The sequence below is a fragment of the Hemibagrus wyckioides genome, linkage group LG19, assembly GCF_019097595.1.
Source record: "Hemibagrus wyckioides isolate EC202008001 linkage group LG19, SWU_Hwy_1.0, whole genome shotgun sequence".
NCBI classification, from domain to species: domain Eukaryota; kingdom Metazoa; phylum Chordata; class Actinopteri; order Siluriformes; family Bagridae; genus Hemibagrus; species Hemibagrus wyckioides.
Window position 1 is genome coordinate 18,207,501 of NC_080728.1, and position 22,095 is coordinate 18,229,595.

The following is a 22,095-nucleotide window of genomic DNA, read 5'->3' on the forward strand; positions in this document are numbered from 1 at the left end:
GTCTCTCAGTGTGCGTGTGTGTGTCTCTCAGTGTGCGTGTGTGTGTCTCTGTGTGCGTGTGTGTGTCTCTCAGTGTGCGTGTGTGTCTCTGTGTGCGTGTGTGTCTCTGTGTGCGCGTGTGTCTCTCAGTGTGCGTGTGTGTGTCTCTCAGTGTGCGTGTGTGTCTCTCAAGGTGTGAGTGTCTCTCAAGGTGTTTGTATCTCAATGTGTGTGTGTCTGTGTGCGTGTGTGTGTCTCTCTCTCTCAGTGTGCGTGTGTGTGTGTGTGTGTCTCTCAGTGTGCGTGTGTGTGTCTCAGTGTGAGTGTGTATCTCAAGGTATGTGTGTGTGTTTTATATAAGTGTATAAGTGTGCATTCTGTATATCGTGATTATTCAAGGTCATGTATCAGTGTGTGTGTTTCAACAGGTGTGTGTCTCTGAGAGTGTGTATCTTAGTGTGTGTATCCAGTGGTCATGTGCAGGCGAGTGTGTATCAACAAGTGTGTGTGTCTGCAGGACGCACTTCCCTGAAGAGGTTTATTCTTTGAGATTGATGTAGATAAAATAAATCAGTGCGGTGAAGGAGGGGAAAAAATCTTTACTTTAAGTAAAAACAGTCAAATTTCCTGTTTGTGACAGTGTGACAGTGGTCTTATATCATTGCGTCAGTCCCCTTTCAGTCACGCTGTTTTTTCTTCCTGCATTTTTTCCCCAAATCATCACCCGAGCGAGGCAGCTTAGTGAAATCTGTGTGCTCCAGAAGTGTCCCACTGTGCCACTGAAGACAAACCTCAGACAGATGTTCGTCCCCCTAGTGGCCCGGGCGAGCTTGACAGATGTCGCTAATTGTTGTTGGTGAACATCTGCTGGAGCTCAGGGGGGAGATCCTGTCAACACCCTTCTGTCTCTGTGTTCATTAGAAAGTTCCACAGCCCTTCAGTTCAGGTGGGAGCGTCTCTGAAGGTTTCCTCAAACGCTCCGATCATTTCTACAAGTCGAGGAGAAGCGGAAAAGGTCACAGTGTCGTCTGACTTAGCTGTATTAATCTCTCTCTCTCTCTCTCTCTCTCTCTCTCTCTCTCTCTCTTTCTCCACCTCAGGCTGCTACTGGAACTGCTGGAGCTGCTGTTTGACAAGTTTAACGCCGTGGCCACGGCTCACAGCATCGTTCTGAACCATCTGCAGCAGATCGTTGTGTCTCCCAGTGGAGCTCGTGAGGGCATCAAACTCTACGAGCAGGCCGACGTCTCCGCCAAGATCCAGACCGTCCTACAGGTCAGACAACTGTCTGTCTCTCGATACGGCTGCCTGTCTGTATATTTGTACTTTTTACTCTATTGGTCTGTCTATCTGTATTTGTTCTTTCTATCTGTCTGTCTTTGTTCTTTCTACTTTGTTTATCTGCCTGCCTGTCTGTTCTTTCTACAGTCTGTCTGTCTATTCATTTTGTCTATCTGTCTGTCTTTGTTCTGTTTGTCTTTCTGTCTCTTCATTCTTTCTACTCTATTAATTTATTTGTCTGTTTATCCGTTCTTTCTACTCTGTCTGTCTGTCTATTTGTTCTATCTGTCTGTCTTTCTGTTCTTTCTTCTATCTATCTATCTATCTATCTATCTATCTATCTATCTATCTATCTATTCTTTCTTTAATATTAAAGGGTAATAGTGAGTGACTCTGTGGTTCAGTTCATCATCAGGTGGTCATCAGAGAGACCTTTATTAAGTGTCCTGTGACAAAACAACATTCCATTAGGAATAATTTGTGCTCCTGTATTTTGGAAATAAATGTAGCACAGTTCTCTTCTTCTTCTTCTTCTTCTTCTTCTTCTTCGGTTTAAATTTTTATTTTACAAACTGATCTTACACCAAGGCACAGGTCTATATTAAAGTGTAAGTTATCGTTACTATAGTAACCACTTATCCACTGGATTGCATGGCAGATTCTTTACTTCACCTAAACAACAACAATAATAATAAATTGACCAGATTTTATTTTTAAAGGTTGATGTTTATTATTAAGATATAATCATTGATCTGAAAAGAGGCATTTGTTTGAAAAGTAAGGAAGGAGTCTCCAGTGTCAGAGCTGTATAACTCTCAGTAATGTCTTCTCCTTGGGAAAGGGCAGAGGAAATTGTTTTCTTGGTTTTTTTTTTTCTTTTCTTTTCCGGTTGTGCAGCTCAACGCTGATACTAGTGTCACTTTTCTAATTTACTCGTAATACATACTTCCATACCAGATGATCTCCAGTCAAGCTACACTTATATTACCAAAAGTTTTGGGACGGCTGACTTCACATGCACATGAATGGAGTTGTCCCGTCCTTTGTAGCTATAACAGCTTCAGCTCTTCTGGGAAGGCTTTCCACAAGGTTTAGGAGTGTGTTTATGGGAATTTTTGACCATTCCACTAGAAGCTCATTTGTGAGGTCAGGCACTGATGTTGGACAAGAAGGTCTGACTCACAGTCTCTGCTCTATTTCATCCCAAAGGTGTTCTATCAGGTTGAGGTCAGGACTCTGTGAAGTTCCTCCACACCAAACTCACTCATCCATGTCTTTATGGACCTTGCTTTGTGCACTGGTGTGCAGTCATGTTGGAACAGGAAGGGGTCATCCCCAAACTGTTCCCACAAAGTTGGGAGCATGAAATTGTCCAAAATGTCTTGGTATGAAGCTGAAGCATTAAGAGTTCTTTTCACTGGAACTGAGGGGCCGAGCCCAACCCCTGAAAAACAACACCTGAACTCAATGATTTGGAGGGTTGTCTGTATTTTACATACAGCTGCATAGAAGGGACACCAAACCATCTCTTTTTCACTGGATGCTAGTGAGCTGTCTAGTGTTATAAAGAATGAGGCTAGTGTAAGTGCATTAACACACACGCACACTTTTCAGGGCTGCTGTATAAACCCAGGAAACGATAAGAGAGCTGCAGAAACTGTTCTCGGACGTCCCTGATTGATTACGACTCATTTCTGGACCGGTTTAGACCGAAATCAGTGTGTGTGTGTGTGTGTGTGTGTGTGTGTGAGTAAAATGCCTATTGATGGTTTTGAGTCCAGGCTGCAGAGCGACATGTTCAGGAGTAACTCCTCTCTGTGTTTTAGGAAGCGCATCCCTCTGCCAAAACTTCCATTCCCTGATTTTAGAGCTGCGTTAGTAACTAGGGGGAGTGTAATCTTATTACACACAGGAGCACTGTGTGTGTGTGTGTGTGTGTGTGTGTGTTGCGGTTAGAGGAGACAGGTGTGGAGCTGAGTGCAGTGCTGATACACGCACACTCTCTCTCTCTCTCTTCTCCATGCCTTGCTTAATTGGAGCGTGTTAATTCTGAAATATCGACTGTGTGTGTGAGTTTAGTGGCAGATTGATGGACAGGTGAGGTTAACAGCTGCCACAGAACCCCGCTGAGCATCATGTGATAAACGTTGCCATGCACAGTGTGTGTGTCTTTCTGCATGTCCTTGTGTGTGTGTGTGTGTGTGTGTGTGTGTGTCCTTTTTTGTTCGTCTTTGTGTGCATTATATCATGCTGTCAGGGATGTGTGTGTGTGTGTCAGTGCGTGTTATCTTTGTATGTAAGTATGTGTATATGTGTGTGTTTGTGTGTGTATCTCTGTGTGTTTGTGTGTGTGTGCCCTTGCACTCCAGTGTGCTTGTGTGCCTGTGTGTGTGTGTGTAAGAGAGAGAGTGATTACCTGTCTGTGCCAGTGTGTGTATGTGTCTGTGTTTTTATGTGTGCACAGACATGGTGGTGTGTGTGTGCATGGTGCATGAATATGATCACCTGTGTTTGTGCGTGTGCATGCTCACCGGTCTTTGTGTCTGTGTATGTGAGTGTGTGTGTGAGAGTGCTCACCTGTCTATGTTCCAGTGTGTTTTTGTGTGTGTGCACGGGAATTCTTGTGTGTGTGTGTGTGTGTGTGTGTGTGCGCTCACCTGTTTGTGTGTATTTCTGCGTGTGCATGCTCGCCTCTCTATCTGACTGTGTGTGTGTGTGTGTATTTAATAGTATTTAAGAGCCTTCCCCTTTATTTATAACATTACATGATGAATAAATTTTGCAGGGTTTCTTTTTTTGTCTCTCTCTTTCCTGCAGTTTCTCATCTCTTTCTGTGTTTTATTATATTTCATCTACAGAGAGAAGGACATGGTGTGTGAGTGTGTGCGAGTCTGCGTGTGTGTGTGTGTGTGTGTGTGTTTAGGAGAGGACAGAAATGAAATGAAGGGAGGAGAGTGGCTGTGGAGGCTGAGAATGAGTAAATGGGTTTGTCATCACTCCATCAGCCAAGACATGGAGTTAGAGACACAGACACACACACACACACACACACACACACATATATATATATATATATATATATATATATGTGTGTGTGTGTCTGTGTGTGTGTGTATATGTAAATACAGCCGCACATAGACATATACACATGTTCATGGTCTTTTAGTCAAGTCTTGTGTATATTTTAATCTACTGTGATGTATAGTGCAGAAAGGACACACACACACACACACACACACACCAGTTCAGTTTGTAGGAAGGGACTGAAAAACAACACGAAGTCATGTAGTCACCCATCTTGAGATTGAGTAGATTTTTATTCTTGTGTTTTTTTTTTTAATCTTTCTATCGATGATGTGTGGATATGTAGTCATGGAAAAGTCATTCACATCCTTTATCACACACACACACACACACACACACACACACAGATAGCAAGAACTCCAAAAACAGGCCTGGATAAAAGCTTGAAGTGCTTGAAGGTCAGAGCTGCTATAAGGGATGATGTGATTGGATGAAGAGACGCAGGAGTTGATTATTTTTCTCTACCAGGGTGCCATAAAGCGCTTTATCTCTTTATATATATATATATATATATATATGTGGATCAGATATAGGAGAAAAAGAAAAAGAATTCCTTTAACACACAAAGACTTATTTTTTTATAACTGGAGATTTTATATTTGCATATAAGTAAATTTAATAGCATTTTTTTGAAAGATTTATTATAATATTTAATATCTAAAAACTTTATTTTATTTGGCAAAATGCATTTTTGTTGCTGTGCCATTTTTTAAATGTGTGAAGTAATTAATAATTCTTTTTATTTAAAAAAAAGTATTTATAAATATTTTTAAAATTCTAAATTATTATTATTATTATTTTATTTTATTTTATTTTATTTTATTTTATTTTATTTTTTAAATGTGTGATTTAAATAATTAATTAATCTTTTTATTTAAAAAATTCTAATTAAAAATAATTTTTTATTTTATTATTTTTATTATTATCATTTTTATTTTATTTTTTTTAAAGATGTGTAGTAAATAATTTAATTAAATATTCTTTAGATACTTCTGGTTATCGCTATTGAAAAACAAAAATATAATTTTTATTTTAAGAAAGAAAGACAGTTATCTGTTTATTTGTTACTCTGAACGTAGTGCATAGTAATGCAATATGAAGAAGCGTTTTTCTTTTTTCTTTTTTTCCCCTTTTTTAATTTTCTACAAATCTCTGTAGCTGCTAAACCCCAGCCGTCACCGTGACGGAGCGTAATATAATCTCTCCATTAGAATTCTCATAAAGAGAGATGAGCTGTTTTTGTTTTTATTTTTTTTCCATTCAGTCGTTTGTGTTATTATTTTCTCCTCCGTGTATCTTTTCTCATCTTTTTTTTTTTTTTTCTTACGTAAGTGACTAAGACAGCTCGGCAGTTTTTGGCACGCTGCGTCTGATGATTAAGCTCCAGCTGCCTCAGGCTGTAGATCAGCTCATACCCTGTCTTATGCACCCAAAGAAAGAAGAAAACTGACCTCGGGTCAGTGAGGAAGAAAAATGTATTATGATAAGAGAAGCTGTAATAGAGCTGGTATCATTGTGGTAGGAAGATAAAAGCGGGTTTTAGGTGAAGTGAAAATGTCATGAACACGAGAGCGTGAGGATTTTTCTTTTTCTTTTTTTAAAAATAATTTTTTATTTATTTTTTTTCCCTTTAGTATTTTATCCACCATTTTCAGTGATTTCACCCGAAGATATGAACTGGTGCTGATCCTATTATATTAAAAGTCTTCTTTATTACCGCAAAAAAGAGAGAAACAATTATGATTTATAATTGCTCCACTGCTCTTGGATGGTTGGCTTTAATTATGTCAGCCTGTTATCTCAGCAGAAAAGTTTCAATTTTTTATGTGTATGTTTTTTTTTCTTATTATTCTTTTTAATTAAAGAATTTTTCCCTATTTAAAACATTTTTCATGAAATTAATTAGATAAGTTATTATAAAATGATTGAATATCATTTATTTATTAAATAATGATGCGCTGCATTTTTTTTATCCGTTTATAGTTGCATTTAATGTTGTACATTTAAAGCCAATTATTTTTCCATTTATGAGTTATTAAGTTCATTTATAATTGTATAATTTATTATGTAATTAATAATAAGGAAAATGTTTAAAAGGATCCGTAAATTTAATAAATCATACGTGTCGCTTTCGTACAGGTTGTTACCATAGAAACGGTAGTGATAACCTTGTGTCCTGTGAAAACAAATCGGTAGATTCTGACCAATCAGAATCGAGAATTCATCAGCGCCGGGGTTTAATCCGGCTGTAACGGGAACAGGGTTTATGATGAAGTGCGAGGAGATTAATGGTAATTATTTGGCTTAATAAGGCAGAAAAATGGGTGGACGTGTATTAATGGCCCCAAGGTTAGCCACGGTTCAAGAGGAAAAGCTTCGTGAAAGCGGGCGTGATCGAGCCCCCGGCACGGGCGAACACGTCCACGTGTCGATAACCTCTGGTTCGTCCGGTGCTTAGACAGACTCTCGTTATCTTTCCCTCTCCTTCTCACCACCTCTCTCGACTTTTCCTCCTGCTTCTCGTCCAGGTTTAATCTGTCTTCCTCCATTTCCCTCCTGAGAGAGAGGCATGATGAGCATTGACCTTTCAGCTGAACAGGAGACATGACACTTCTGGGTGGATGGATGAGAGAAAAGAGAAAAACGTGATCAATTCTCTTTCTAGGTCTCCTCATGAGTCTTTCTCGGTCTCTTAACTGCACCCTTTTCGCTCGTTTAATAGATGGCCGAGGTTTTTTTATTTTTTTTTATTTTCAGCTAGTCAGGATTGTTAGTTTTTGCTCTGAAATCTGTATTTGTAGTTAAGTGGGCGTGGCCTAAACTTAAAGCTCTTTAATATAATAGAAGTATTGTCCGGACAGTGAATTCTGGCGCCGGTGTTTCCTCAACCCTAGCTACAGAGACGTATGTACGACTCGCTCACTTAGTATTTTCTTATTTTTGTATTCGCCTGTGATATTTCCTTCTATCTACCAGGCTAATTTGCACCTCCTCAAATCCCTTCCAAGCAGTCGGTGAATGTTTTGAGCGGTCGGTTGTCCAGCGAGCTTTGTATCTGTCCACTTGCTCTCGTTAGTATGAAAACAAAATCCTCTTCAATGTAAACCCTTCTGGCAAGCTTTCTTTTTTAAAAATAAAAATAGTGTGTCTCATTTGTGTGTGTGTGTGTGAGCATTTGCCGTGAGCCTAAACGTGAGCTTTTAGTGATTTAATTCCATAATATTTAGATGTGTTGAGTTGGAATAATTTTTCCAGCAGATAGTGACACCTCTCCCTGGTCATACGGACATTGGTATCGTATAAGGCACTTGCTAGTTCACTGTGAAGACCTACATGAGCTTTCTGACCCAGCCAACCTGCTGCTCGTGCCACGTCCTGCTTGGACTGTCTGCCTTCTTCCACATACATAAGAGGATTGGCTAGTGGGGATGTGGTAGCTTAGTGGGTAAGGTGTCAGACTAGGTCGTGAATCGTTTGAATCCCAGCTCCACCAAGCTGTACACTCCTCGGCCCCTGAGCAAGGCCCTTAACCCTCAATTGCTTAGTTGTATAAATATAAGTCGATAAGGGTGTCTACTATGTGCCAGAAATGTAAATGTAATGTAGTGTCCCTGTGATTGACAGGTGGAAGAGAGTACATCACTCCCACCCTCGGCTCGAGACCGTAAACCGTCACGGTTCCAACTCCAGATAAACGGATGAAGGGTTTTTTTTGATGCACTGTTCATTACCTAAGTGAAGTACTATATCTATCCTGTTCCATCCCTCCTTTAATAAAAGAGTGTTTTTATAAGATGAATGATGAATTTCTTTAAGCATCGAGTCCATCACCTTTTTCCTGCCTTGCTTTAGGATGACTATAAACAAGAATATTTTTGAGCGTGTCCATATTTAAAAAAAATCCTTTCCTGGATAATTACCGTGAAATGCTATCCGATCCAGATGTCTGCGAAACCCGAGGCGATCGCAGTCCGGCCCTGCGCTGTGCTTAATGAACGGAGAACGCAAACAGTTTGTAAACACAGCGGAAGACGAGCGACAAGGAGGTTTTAAGAGATCCCTTGAACCGCAGGCCCAAAGCTTCATCTTTTTCATTAACGGACTCCCGACGCGGTCAGGCGTCTGATTGCACTTTCATTTAAGCACAGCCAGTTCAGAGGAGTCGTGTTGACTCTTGGTTTTTGTGCACAGTTCACTCAGCCCTTTTCATAAAGCGCCCGAAGCTTCGTGAATCATCGGCTTTGATGTGACGTCTCGCTCTTTCACACCCGTGTGGCGAGAGAACAGAGAAAGCTTGCCAGGCTGTCACTTGGAAAAGACGTACGTGACCGTGTGGTTTTTTTTGCCGAGTGTGTGAGAGTGCGAGAGTGCTCTCGTGATCCGAGCAGCATAACAAAATGAACTGAGAGTGAGGAAAGTCGGAGAGAGAGAGAGAAAAACACAAGGACGTTACGAATGATCCGTTCTGACAACATGCTTAGTTGTAGCTTGAGCCGCATTTCCTCAGAGTAACTGGCCTGATGCCTTTTCTCGTTGCGTGTCACTGATACCAGGACCCCAGGGTGGATAAGCTAAATTGCCACAGTGTTGGTGTGTGTAAACAGCGGACACATGGCAGCCAAATGCATTATTGTATTTTAGTCTAAATGACGGATCGTAAAAGCCTGTATTCGGCATCACGCTCGCAGACTCATGAGATCTCCCTGCAGAGTTAAATAATTGCGGCGGTGTGTGTGTGAGGTAAATTTCCTTTAGTCTTAGAGCACTCGAAATCCCACGCTCCTTCCTCTTCAGGCTGTTCACCCAAAGCCTGCTGGTTGTTCTTTAAAAAAGAAAAAGAAAGGCACAGCATTCGGAATTCGTTAATTAAGCTCGTTTTGTTGTGGTGTGTGTGTGTGTGTGTGTGTGTGTGTGTGTGTGTAACGAATCGGCTTTTACTGGTCACTCTGGAATTCTAATGATCTGCTAACAAGAGCGTCGGATTAGACCGACATCAAAAGTGATGCAGGATCAACAGACTGTAGATGGCAGGAAACACTCCCTGGCTGAGAGTGTGTGTTCTTTAGTATGTAATAGTTGTATATTTAACTATCACCATTTGGGCGTACAAATCGGTTTCTTTCACAAGTGTCTTCTCACTTTATGACCTACAAGGGAGAGGATTAAAGCGAAGCAAATAAAATGTATTCAGATTCTGAGCTATAGTAACTTAAGGGGTGTTTTTTTTTTTGACCCTAGAAAGCCAGGTCTGAAGCAAATGCTATCTTTTATCTGAAGAGAGATCCTCACACAGGCTGTACTACCTAATTCCCTTGAAAAGAAAGAATAAATACTTATTTAGACCTAATTTTGGTTATTTAGAAGAAAAAGCCTTTATTTAGTGCCACGAATTATGTTACAACACAGTGGAATTCTTTTCTTTATATATCCCAGCTTTCTTTGGAGGATGGGGTTGGAGTTCAGGGTTTGCCCTAGTGCCACGCCCCTGGAGCAGGGAGGGTTGGGGGCGTCGCTTAGAAGTCCAGCAGTGCGCTGACCTTTCGATCACCGACCCCAAGCCGTAACCACTGCCCCGAAACAACTAAAACCCCAGACTTGACACATGTGGATCCCTGACTGCCAATGCCTTATCCATTTAGACCACTGGGGCAGGCTAAGTATACAGTACTCTATTCTCTGAACTGTGGTATAGAATCATAGCATTTCAGTATATTATATTAAAATGGGTTCAGGACGCCTGTCTTATCTCAGTATTGCAATGTGACGCATCTCCAAGGTTTATCCTGTGCTTAGTTTCTTTCGTTTCCCTTTGGATCAAGGAAGCAGCACCATTGCGTTCATCTTTCAGTTCTTGAGTTGTGTCTCCCTGCGCTCAGTCTCTCGGATTCCCCATACGTCTTTTGTCAAGCTCATGTCTTAACCCACAAAATTAGGACACTTGTAGTTGAAAAGAATTCTACATGTCATATTAGCATAATTGCATTAAACAGCTTTAAGAAAGGTTAACTAGCTTACACAGAGATTTAACCACTGCCCCAAAACAACTAACACCCTAGACTTGACGCTTGTGGATCCCTGGATGCCAATGCCTTATTTATTAGACCATGGATGGGGGAATCGGGACCATGCCAAACTGGGAACATTCACAAGGCATTAATGCTTGATAGGGCATGACTCTTGTCCATTTTAGGAGAAACCACTTGTCTCTACCTTAGTCATCCTTTCTACATGTCAGAAATGCTGTGTTCTCCAGCATTTTATATAGTAAACATATGGTAATATTCATGCATCCTTCACTGGCAGAGCATGGAGGCAGAAAATGACTCTGGATTTAAAAGATGACGTAGCAAACATTTTTGTTTTGGCTTTAACAGTCTGATCATTAGTGTCCTTCACGAGGCGTCGAATTTGCATATGGATGTTGAGAAGTGCCGTGTAATCGATTCTTTATTATTAATCAGACTTTTTCTTTTTTTTTTTATATTCTATAATGATCTCTGTGTGTAGAGTGTATCATGGATTTTAAGGCTGATAGATTTCTACTAAAGCAGGTTATGTTTCAAGGTGCCCTCCAGTCAGAATGGTGATTGAGTGGCTCCACACCGGGGCCGTGCAATTAAATAGATTAAGTATATATTAATCAAAACGCACCTTTGCTCTCTGCAGTTACCTAATCACAAAGGGCTACAATTAACACCTTACATTTCCTAGCATGACTAGTTCAAACCCAGCAGTACTCATTAGCTGATTGTGCTAATAATTTGCAGGCGTTTTTATTGTCTACACTTTGAGTGCACTCAGGTTTTTCCACGCGGCAGCCTCGGTGATTATGGTGTCAAAGTTGCACGAGAAACAAAGGCTTTTGGTTTAAAATGGCTGCATACGCTAATGTAACTTAAAACTAATAATCACCGTCACAATATTGCACAGGGAATGGACGTCACATGGAATTGATTCCGTACAGGCTTTTATCTCAGGCGACTTTGTAAGGGAGAATACGATCCAAGCATATATCATTAACTCTAGTAATAAGTATTGCCACCCTTCACAGAAACGAGCCAAGAGAAGGGAATGGAAATCTATACTGCCTATGTATTTCCGCTAAAATCTGCACAAGCTTCCGGTATAGTACTCTAGTACTTCTTCCAGTTAACCCCGAGCCTTAACCACTTGAGTTACCACCACCCCAAAACAACTACCACCTCAGATGGGTCTCAAAACCACGATCCTGGGCTAAGGAGGCTAAAGTCTTATCCATTAGACCAGGCAGGATAGGGGAATGAATCTACAGTATACTGCATAGAGTATAGTACTCTATTCTCTGAACTGTGATATAGAATCATGGCATTTTAGTATATTATATTAAAGCATGACATTTTAAATGCCTGTGTCATCTCAGTAGTGCTCTGTGACGCATCCCCAAGGTTTATTCTGTGCTTAGTTTCCCTCGTTTCTCTTTGGATTGAGCCGTCAACACTGAAGGAAGGGGACGTGTCCACTTTGTATCTGTGGAACAGCTCGTTCACCTCAGCACCAAGGTGCTCGTCTTTCAGTTCTTGAGTTGCTCTCATTCTCTCAAATTCCTCATAGATCTGAAAGCCGAAGCTGATCTCTTTTGTCAAGCTCATTTCTTTACCCACAAAATTAGGACACTTGTAGTTAAAAAGAACTCTACATGTCTTATTAACATTAACAGCTTAAACAACAGTTAACCAGCTTACCTAATTAAACATGAGTATAAACTTTCACAACAGAGCTGGCTAGCTTGTTAGCTTGAGAATAAAATACTTACCCTCAACTCAACCCATACAATATAAAGCTCTTCCCTTTCTTTCTGGATGCCAACATTCGTTTAATTTTTCCAGAACATAAAAGTTTGCTAGACATGCTATCAGAATCTACAAGCAAGCTATAGCAGACAAAATGCAAACCCAAAAGACTTTATTTTACTCTCTGAGGCAAAATGCTACTATTTCTGCCCAAAAGAATTTTGTTAGACCAAAACGATCTCTTGAAATTTTAATCGCTGTACAAAATAATCGTTGCACACATGTACAACGCACAAGATCCTGACGGGTACAACGCACAATACTTCTAGGGTTGACTCGTGCCAAGCGGTTCAACTTTGTTCTTTCTCGTTTGCTGGCAGACGTCTTTGCGCTTTGTTTTGATGATTAATTAATTACATTAAAGCCTGCAGGTTTATGTCAGCTGGATGTTGTAATTATAGCAGCGTGTAATGTTGCGTTTGATAGTTATGGCAAAGTTGTGCACTACAGCTCATGATAATTATCCTTTGTAAATGTCACCATTAATCGCTGAGGAAAACACAGAAGTAAGAAGCCTGCAACTGTTCCTACTCGTAATCCTTTTGTAACCGCTAGTTAAAGAGTGCAAAAAAGTGGCAGTGTCTCATTAGTTGCTGATATTCAATTCAATTAAAATTTAGATTTTGTTTGTGTTGTCCTTTTAAAAACGGACCCTTTCTTTCTCTGAACAACCACGACTCTCATCTCTAATGTGCAAGACATGCAGGGAAGTCCTTCCTGAGATGACATGAAGGAAGGAAACCTTGAGGAGAAAGGGAAACTGAGCTCTTCAGGGTGACCCCGAATTGAGGGATAATAAATCATTACAGCATACAGGTGTAGAAGACTAAAGACCAGCAGCACTTAGTACAGTGGAACCTCGGCATATGAAGTGATTTCGTTCTGGGGGTGAGTTCTTAAGGTGAAAATGTTTGTGAAATGAATTTTCCATAAGAAATAATGTAAATACAGATAATCCATTCCAGCCACCCAAAAATATGACCAATGTAAAGCGTATGTAAACTGTATGGCTGATTACAAAGAACTGACCCAAGCCAAGCATTCCATGTCAAGGCTCCTCACAAGAAGTGGTGCCACCAAGCTTGGGCTAAAAATAGAACAGACCGCCCACGCCACCATCACAAATTTCAATTCTTAAGGTGAAAATTCGTATGCCGAGGTTCCACTGTATATTGAAAAGATGTTCAGTTCTGGGATGAGTCTTTATGATGACTGCACATTTGGGTCAGCTGGATCCATGAACTATTATGAGTTATGAACTGTTTTGGGAAGTGTGAATCTTGAGGTTATTCATGAAGGACTCAGTAGATAGTGAGTCACGAGTGTGTCAGGATCTGGCACAAGCGTCACACATCACATCAGCCAGCAGTGGTTCATTTATAGTTTGAGAGATATGATTCAGTACGCTCTTATCCTACTGTCGCTCACGTCGTCAGAGCATGAGAGCGGGAACTGTAACGATGGCAACGTAGCCGAAACAGGAAACCCAGAAAGAATGATTATATAAATGTTTTTGATCAACATATTTTGCACCAGCTTGCTTAAAGGCAGTATAATAAATAGATTGGGTAGAAATATAGATATAAACCTATGAGTATAACCCGTATATGTGTAATATTGTGCAGCAAATGGCAGTTTGATGTTATTTACATTTAAGGCTTTGGAACAAAACGACTTTGCGAGGAAGAATGCAATCGAAACATATACTGTAAACTCTAGAAGTATTGCCCCATTTCACAGACATGTAAAATACCAAGATTTTATCAAATATTTCATCGTATTAAATCAATTTTAGGTGTGGTACATTCCAGAAAGAACATAAGCGTTAGGTAGATATTAGTTAGAATTTTATAGAAAGGAATTCTGGGTCAACAAACCAGACAAAATTTAACAAACCAGAATGATCACCACCACAGAGAAAAACTGTGTAACAAAAATATCTGACTAAACAAATCATTTTTTTAACCTCGAGTCCCGAACACTAATTAGAAGATTCTCCAAGAGCTGGGGGATTTTTAAGGAAAAGCTCTATATCTGCTATAGTCTTTATTATTACAGGTACTAATAAAGAACCTGTATCTTGCATAGGATTATATAAGAACAGAATAATTCAGACCATATTACAGCCAGTGCTACATTTTACTAGTAGTCAGTGTTGTACAGATAAAATAGAGGATATGTCATCAATTCTCGTAGACTCTTACTGGACTAACTGGAGCATGTTTATACACCTACTGGACCATCTGGTGAGATATTTAGACAATAACATAGAGTGGAACGGAAGCACGAGCATGATTTTGTATTATATTTCTTATTTAGCAATGTTTCAGAGATGACAAAATGCTGTCCTTGTAATGTTATGTGACCTTTAAACCGAAAACAGCAGTGTATTTCTTTGCTGTGGTTTGATTAGCCCTAGCTTCTGTCTTTCTGTCTCAGAATGAAATGAAGTAAGATGAAGTGTCTCAGCATCTGGTAACTAATGACCTTGACACTTTCCTCACCTTTATCAAGCTTGTATCAGTTTAACATACAGCTTAGAGACTGAACTGAGACTGCTACCAACCCGGAGTCAATACCTTTCTAATAACAATGTGTACTTGAGTGATTTATTCCTCTTATACCACAGCAATCTTCCACCGTTGAAAATTGACGCATCATATGGTTTATCATTTACCGTCAAGATGAATTAGTTCATCGCTTATTGTTGTAGCATCTATGATCAGTCGCTTCTTCAACAGCCTCTTTTGCGATGTCAGCAATGCAAAAAAAGAAGAAAAAAAACAGGGAAAAAATTCATTCTAGAAAATTCTGGTAAAGTTACCTTGCAAACCCATGACAAGATTCCCATAAATATGCAAGCAGAGATTTTGACCTGCAATATTTCTACAATTTTTTTTTTCCTTTTATTTTTTTCTCCATTTATTGCAACTTTTTTTTTCTTTTAATTTTATTAATTTTTTTTTACAAAATTAATTTTATTTATTTATTCTTGTTATATACAAATGTTTTTATTTTTTTCCTGAAACACTCTTTTTATCTTCAAGGACGAATTAAAAGCAAATACAAATTGTTTTTCACTCTGGATTGGTTGAAGTGTGAGGAAAAAATTCTCACAATTTTCTTTAATTTTCTTAATGCACTTTATTGGTGCTTGACGTTAGGAGTGAATGTACACACCTGAAACTCCTTCAGCATTGTGCTCTGATTTAATTATCCTGATTTGTTGGCTAATAGATTGGAAGCGCAATGCTTTTCTGCACTCATTACGCTTCTTTCCTGACAAACTGCAGGGGCTTTTTAGGGTTTGTTTTGATTAACCTTCGCCTGGCTGTACAGACCTGCAGCTACAGTATTATCCCTTTGATTATAATGAACCTTAAAGTGTGCACCGACGAAGATATTCAAGATCATTAGAGCTGTTTTAGTTAGGCTTGGTTCTGTTTGTAACAAGAGTTTTGTACTTTTGCTGGAAGTATAGTAGGGGTAGTCTGATTTCTGGTCCTTATGATAATGGTGTTCTTTCTCTGAACACGTCTTGGTGCTGCGTGATTGTTACTTCCTGTTTCAGGAGCTGCAGCATTGTCATAGGGGGATGTGGTAGCTTAATGGTTAAGGTGTTGGACTACTGATAGGAATGTTGTGAGTTCGAAACCCCTGAGTAAGGCCCTTAACCCTTAATTGTTCAGTTGAAAAAGAGATTAATTGTAATTTGCTCTAGATAAGGGCGTCTGCCAGAAATGTAAATATCATTAGCTTCCCTTTGTGGTGCGAGTGCTTAGACTCGGAAAACTTTTTTCTCATTCTGGTTAAAAACCTTCTTATACAAGAACAGCACTACTGTGTAGGAACCAACAGACAATAATGATAAAACATCATATGGATGAACCTAACACAAGCCTGGAATCAGTGCAATCAGTTGGGAAGGAAGGTGTAAAAACAATCATACGATTATTAGCCCCGCCCCCTAAAACGAGTGCGTGTGGACTTTTTAAGATTCGAGCTCAGTGTTGTGTCTGAAGCTTAAAAGCACTTGCTGTTTCTCTCAGGATCGTCTGCTCTTTTCTTAGAACAAACCTCCGGTATCGATCTCTTCTTCTTCTTCTTCTTCTTCTTCTTCTTCTTCTTCTTCTTCTTTTTCTTCTGCTTCTTCGTCTCACTCTTTCCCTCCTGTGTTAAAACCAGCTGTTACGAAATGTCCAAAAACAACCTGCAAAAAACACATTGGTGGGATTCGTAGGGGATTCAGCCTCTTCCTCATGGCTTTGATTTCTTTTCTTTTCTTTCAGCTGAAAGGTCTCTCTTTGGGGCTCTTTATTAAATGGGTCAGAGGTTGTGATTCTCAACGACGATGGCATAATTAATGGAGAGGCACTTCAGTGAACTTTACCTTTTATATAAAACCATGTCAGATAGACAGAGAGGAGTCTGCAACTAGTGCGTTTAAAGCCGTGATGTTATCGAGGAGCATGACGAGTTCACGTGGAATCACTGAAACATGAAAACTTATTAAAATGATAAAGAACAAACAAAAAGCAATAATTGGGTTTTCTTTGAATCTTCATACTCCAGGTTGAAAAAAAAAGAACTTTCTTTTTCTTTTCTTTTCTTCTTTTAAATTTTGTTATATATTAATAAATATTATATAATATTAAAATATTATATATATATATATATATGTATGTATATATATAAATATAAAATATATATACACATATAATTCTGAAAACTTTCCCAAAAAATTATAAACGGAAAAAATTCCAATTTTTCTCCACCGAAAGACGCCCACGTCTTACAGAGAAACAAAATTACTGCCAGATTTTAAAGAATTATAAACTTACAATATGAAATCTGTAGTATAAGAGTGTATAAGAGCTCTTCTTTGTTTTCATGATGACGTTTTTACTCATTCGCTCTTTTTACTGCTGCTTACTTTTTTAACTGAAAGTAGTCTAAATATAAAATAAAAAAAATTCCCATTTTTGGAATCCCACCTTGGATTGCAAGCATAATTCGTTCCGGAAAAGTGCTTGTCATCCAAAAAGCTCGTATAGCAGAGCGAATTTTCCCATAGGAAATAATGTATAGTCGGATGATCCTTTCCACAAACCCAAAAATATTCATATAAAAATTAAAAAATCATTTTTAATGGTATTTTATGTACAAATTATTGTCCCTAATATCTGAAATAAATAACAATGATTAATACACAATATAAATATTAAAAATGAAACATCATAAAATATAAAAATATAAAATTTTGCGAGGTCAGCTACGCGTACACCTTGTTCATGCTTCTCAATGGTTCGTGAACTTCTACCGTAATCTCCTTCCTCTTAGAAATTTTTTGCTCGTCTCGCAAAGCACTCGTAAAGCATGTTATTCGCAATAAAGATTTTTATTTATTTATTAATTTATTTTACTTATTTGCATGTTCTTCTCTGTTTTGGTGAAGACATGCAGGATATCCAGCAACTTGATCAAACTTTGGTGAAGTCACACTTATCTAATGAGCTTTTAAATTTTGTTTTATTTTATTTTATTTTATTTTATTTTATTTTATTTTATTTTATTTTATTTTATTTATTTATTTATTTATTTATTTATTTATTTATTTATTTATTTATTTATTTGTTGTACTGACTGTTTTTACTGCTGCTTCCTTTTTTAGAAAAATAGTCTAAATACTAAATTCATTTCCATTAACATTTTAGTCAAATATATTTGTTTTCATAAAGCAGATTCTTGGCAGATTTTATTTTATTTATTTTTGGTCGAAATGTATCTTTTTTTTTTTTTTTTTCTTTTCTTTTCTTGTGTCCATCGTCTTTGGTTCCTGGGCCGGGCTCCGGATCCAGCGTTGACCCCTGATCGGCTCTGAAGATAAATAAATCGTTTTGTTCTCCGTTGAAAAGGAAGGAAAACTTATCGTATGCAGAAAGTCTTCTCGTCCCCTCGCTCACGCTGTTCTCAGCATGAAACCTTCTTTTAAAGCGTCCACCACGTTATCTCTGCACTTAAAGGTGACTTTGGGATATAAACTTCACAGTTACAGATTCATAGCACCAGCTGGAAGATAGTTGCAGTAAATAAAACACCAGAATCATACTTTTTATTTTTTTTATTCAAGTAGCTGACGGGATGTTAATGATGGCCCAAGGATACGATGAACGGTGAAAACTTTTACAGCTCGGTAGCAGGAGAGCTCACGGGTCAATACTCCAAACCATTCCGAATTTTTCGTTTTTTTCGGGGGGTGATGGAAACGCTCAAGGGGAAAACAAAACTTTATACCAGTTCAACAACTCACTTCGTTCAGGACTTTCTAGCACGGGAAATAACATCATTGATCCTGGGTTTCTTTTTCACACCCACACAAAGTAGCCATGCATCTGTTGATTGACCCTCTGACTTTTTTTTTTCTTTCCTTTTTTCCTTTTACCCCCATCCGCCTTTTCCTTTCCTCTTCTTGCCTACTCCGGTCGCCTTTAATACTTAATTTCCTCTAAAAATCCAGCGTAATGTAATTTAAGTAGGCTGAAGCTCCTTCATCAGGCAGCCGTTGGCATTTAATTAAGTCGTAGTAGTGGGGGGGGGTGGTGGTGGTGGGGTTGGGAGGGGTGTTACATACTCAGCTCGTGCTGTCACTGAATCAGATGTTCATTAGTAATTAATACACTGACTCCGCCGTAACCTGCTAGTTCCGAGGCCGGCCCAAATAGAGCTGTCTCTGCTCCCTCTGATGCTTGATGGATGTGGATGAGACCATTTTTTTTCAGGTTTAATCATGCCATTAAGAGTCTAGATGTATTTCCATGTGCCGTGTCATTCCGTTCCCTCGCATGCGGGACCACGTCATTTAGGCCACTAAATTATAGAGCGCTCCGAAATCAGCGGGCTAATTTGTCGGAAAGTTAACTTTAGCTATTTTTTTCTCCTCCGTCTGTCAGAGCTGCTCATAACAGATATTTATGCCTGGTGCTTTGCCCTTTTTAAACAAAGTCAATCATCGGGTTTGACCGATCCGGGTCATGAGGATCATTCGTATTGCGACGTGTGAAGTCTGGTTTCTGATGGAATCCGTCGTCATAGATCTTAGCTTGTGTGTGTGTATGTTTCCCCGCAGTTGCTCCTGATGGACTACCTGGACGTGAAGAACACGCGCAGTGCAGCCGAACCCTCGGCCCAGCTCTCCTACGCCAGCACCGGCGGAGACTTCGGAGCCTTTTTCGCCAAGAAGAAACCGATTCGACCCAAACAGTCCCTGTTCAAGTGAGTACAGTTCACACACTCGCACGTAGTGACCTTTACAAGAGGTTTAACATCATTTCAGCTCCGTTTTAACGTGTGTGAAAGACATTCCGTCTTTCGGGACTAGTTTGTTGATGGATCCATTCTCGGTATTTAAAAGATTACTTCTCATTAAAATAAATCAACACGTGTTTGTTATGACAGGAACGGTTAAGCCAGGCTTTAACTCTCAGGCAGATTGCTCTTTCTGGATGATGGGAGAATGATATGATTTGATGTATGTGAAAATTATAATGTAGAAATAGAGATGTGACTGAAGATTCTCCTTCTCCTCCTCCTTCAGCTTCTTCTACCTCTTTTCCTCCTTTGTCTACTTCTCCTCCTCCTCATCCTTCTTTTTCTTCTTTTACTCCTTCTCCACCGTCTTCTGCTTTTTCTCCCCCTTCTTCTCCTTCTCCTCTTCCTCCTCCTACTTCTTCTAATTCTCTTCCTTCTTCTACTTTTTCTTCTCCTCCTCCTCCTTTTTCTCCTTCTCTTCCTTCTTCTACTTTGTATTCTCCTCATCCTTCTCCTCCTTCTTTTTCTCCTCCTTCTTTTTATTCTTCCTCTTTTCCTTCTTTATATTCTTCTTCTCCTTCATCATCATCATCATCATCTTCTTCTTCTCATCCTACTTCTTAAACTCATCCTGCTTTTTCTTCTCCTTCATTTCCTCTTTCTTTTTCTACTTCTCCTCCTCCTTCTTCTACTTCTCCTTTTTCTATTTTTCTCCTTCTCCTGCTCCTCCTCCTCCTCCTTCTTCTTATTCTCCTCCTCCTTCTTATTCTCCTCCTCCTCCACCTTCTTCTTCTTCTTCTTCTTCTTCTTCTCCTTTTTTCTCTTCTCCTCCCTCTTCTCCTTCTTCTGCTCCTCCTCCTCCTTCTTTCTCTTCTGCTTCTTCTTCTTTTTCTCCTTTTTCTTCTTGTTCTTCTTCCTTCTTCTTCTAACGAGTATAAATCCTTTACTGGATCTGTATGAAGTGTAGCACTCACTGAATCTCTGTGTATTCCAATGCAAAGGGGCGCACAAACTTTCGTACTCACGCCCGAATCTCTTTCCACAGGTTCGAGTCGTCCTCCCACGCCATAAGCATGAGCGCGTACCTGCGAGAACAGCGGCGAGAACTTTACAGCAAGAGCGGAGAGCTACAAGGTGAGGAGCCAGGATGAGGGAGGGGTAGAAGAATGGAGGGAGGGAGGGAGGGAGGAGTAGGGCAGGGTGATGATGATGATGATGGAGAGGAGGAAAGAAAGATCATGAAGTCCTCAAGGTGAAAAAGCTGCCCTCTGATATGTATCTGCTATTTACTGCTCATGGCTTCTATTCCTGGTGTTTCTTCTTTGACACTTTCTTTTATTTATTTATTTATTTATTTATTTATTTATTTATTCCCTGCACGCATATGAAGGGACGAGACAGTGAGAGAGACACCCCAGAGAGTGTCTCGACTCCTCGTGTACTCTCTCTCTCTCTCTCTCTCTCTCTCTCACATCAGGATGACCTTGCAGTTTCAATCAGTGGTGCTTGACAGTGGTGCTTGTGCCCCCCCTCTTTTCTTCCTCCTCCCTGCACCCAATTCCACAGATTCTCACAAGCTGTGCGAAATGATGAAGCGAGAGAAGCGTTAGGAAAAAAAGAAAGCCGAGAAAGTGAGAAGTGAAAGACAGATGCTTGTCGGTAAATAAAGACCTTAAAAAAGAAAGAAAAAAGTTTTGATTCTCTCCATCCAAAAAGGCTTGTTTTTGTTAAAGGAGAAGAATCCTCTGGTGATGCTGAGAGGTGTTTTATTCCTGCTACACCACAGTGATTTGTGTTTGTTGTGTGGAGTTACAGGAGAGAGCTCTCACGATTTACGCTTTCTGTCTGTCACAGAACTTAAAGTTGCAATAGATCCCCTTACAGTTACAATAGATCCCCTTACAGTTATAATAGATCCCCTTACAGTTACAATAGATCCCCTTACAGTTACAATAGATCCTCTTACAGTTACAATAGATCCCCTTACAGTTACAATAGATCCCCTTACAGTTACAATAGATCCCCTTACAGTTACAATAGATCCCCTTACACACACTGCAGCTGTACACTGTGGAGCACTTATAGGGGCGATGAAGGTTCTGGAACATCTGCAAAAAAACTAATGTTATCAGTTTTCTGTCTGTCTGTATTTTTGTATCTCTCTCTCCCTTTGTCTGTCTGTGTCTCTGTCTCTGTGTCTCTCTCTCTCTCTCTCTCTGTCTGTCTGTCTGTTTCTCTGTCTGTCTGTCTGTTGCTCTCTCTCTGTCTGCTTGTCTGTCTGTCTGTCTGTTTGACGGTCACTCTCTGTCTCTCTGTCTGCTTGTCTATCTCTCTCTCTTTATGTCTGTTTTTTCTCTGTCTGTTTCTTTCTCTCTGTCTGCTTGTCTGTCTGTCTGTCTGTCTCTCTCTCTCTCTCTCTCTCTCTTTCTCTCTGCCTGTTTCTCTCTGTCTGTCTGTCTGTCTGCCTGTCTGTCTCTTTCCCTGTCTTTCCCTTTCTCTATGTCTTTCTCTTTCTGTCTGTCTGTCTCTCTCTCTCTCTGTCTGTCTGCCTGTCTGTCTCTTTCCCTGTCTTTCCCTTTCTCTATGTCTTTCTCTTTCTGTCTGTCTGTCTCTC

At 39.6% G+C, this 22,095-nt stretch overlaps 1 protein-coding gene across 1 annotated transcript in view; it reads left to right on the forward strand.

Moving 5' to 3' along the window:
- Nucleotides 1-22,095, forward strand: part of exoc4 (exocyst complex component 4) — a 191,918-nt gene that overhangs the window by 31,000 nt on the left and 138,823 nt on the right. The window contains exons 7-9 of the mRNA XM_058416708.1: nt 1,080-1,254; nt 19,300-19,445; nt 20,527-20,615. Of these exons, the coding sequence (XP_058272691.1) occupies nt 1,080-1,254; nt 19,300-19,445; nt 20,527-20,615 (410 nt within the window). The remainder of the gene's footprint in view (nt 1-1,079; nt 1,255-19,299; nt 19,446-20,526; nt 20,616-22,095) is intronic.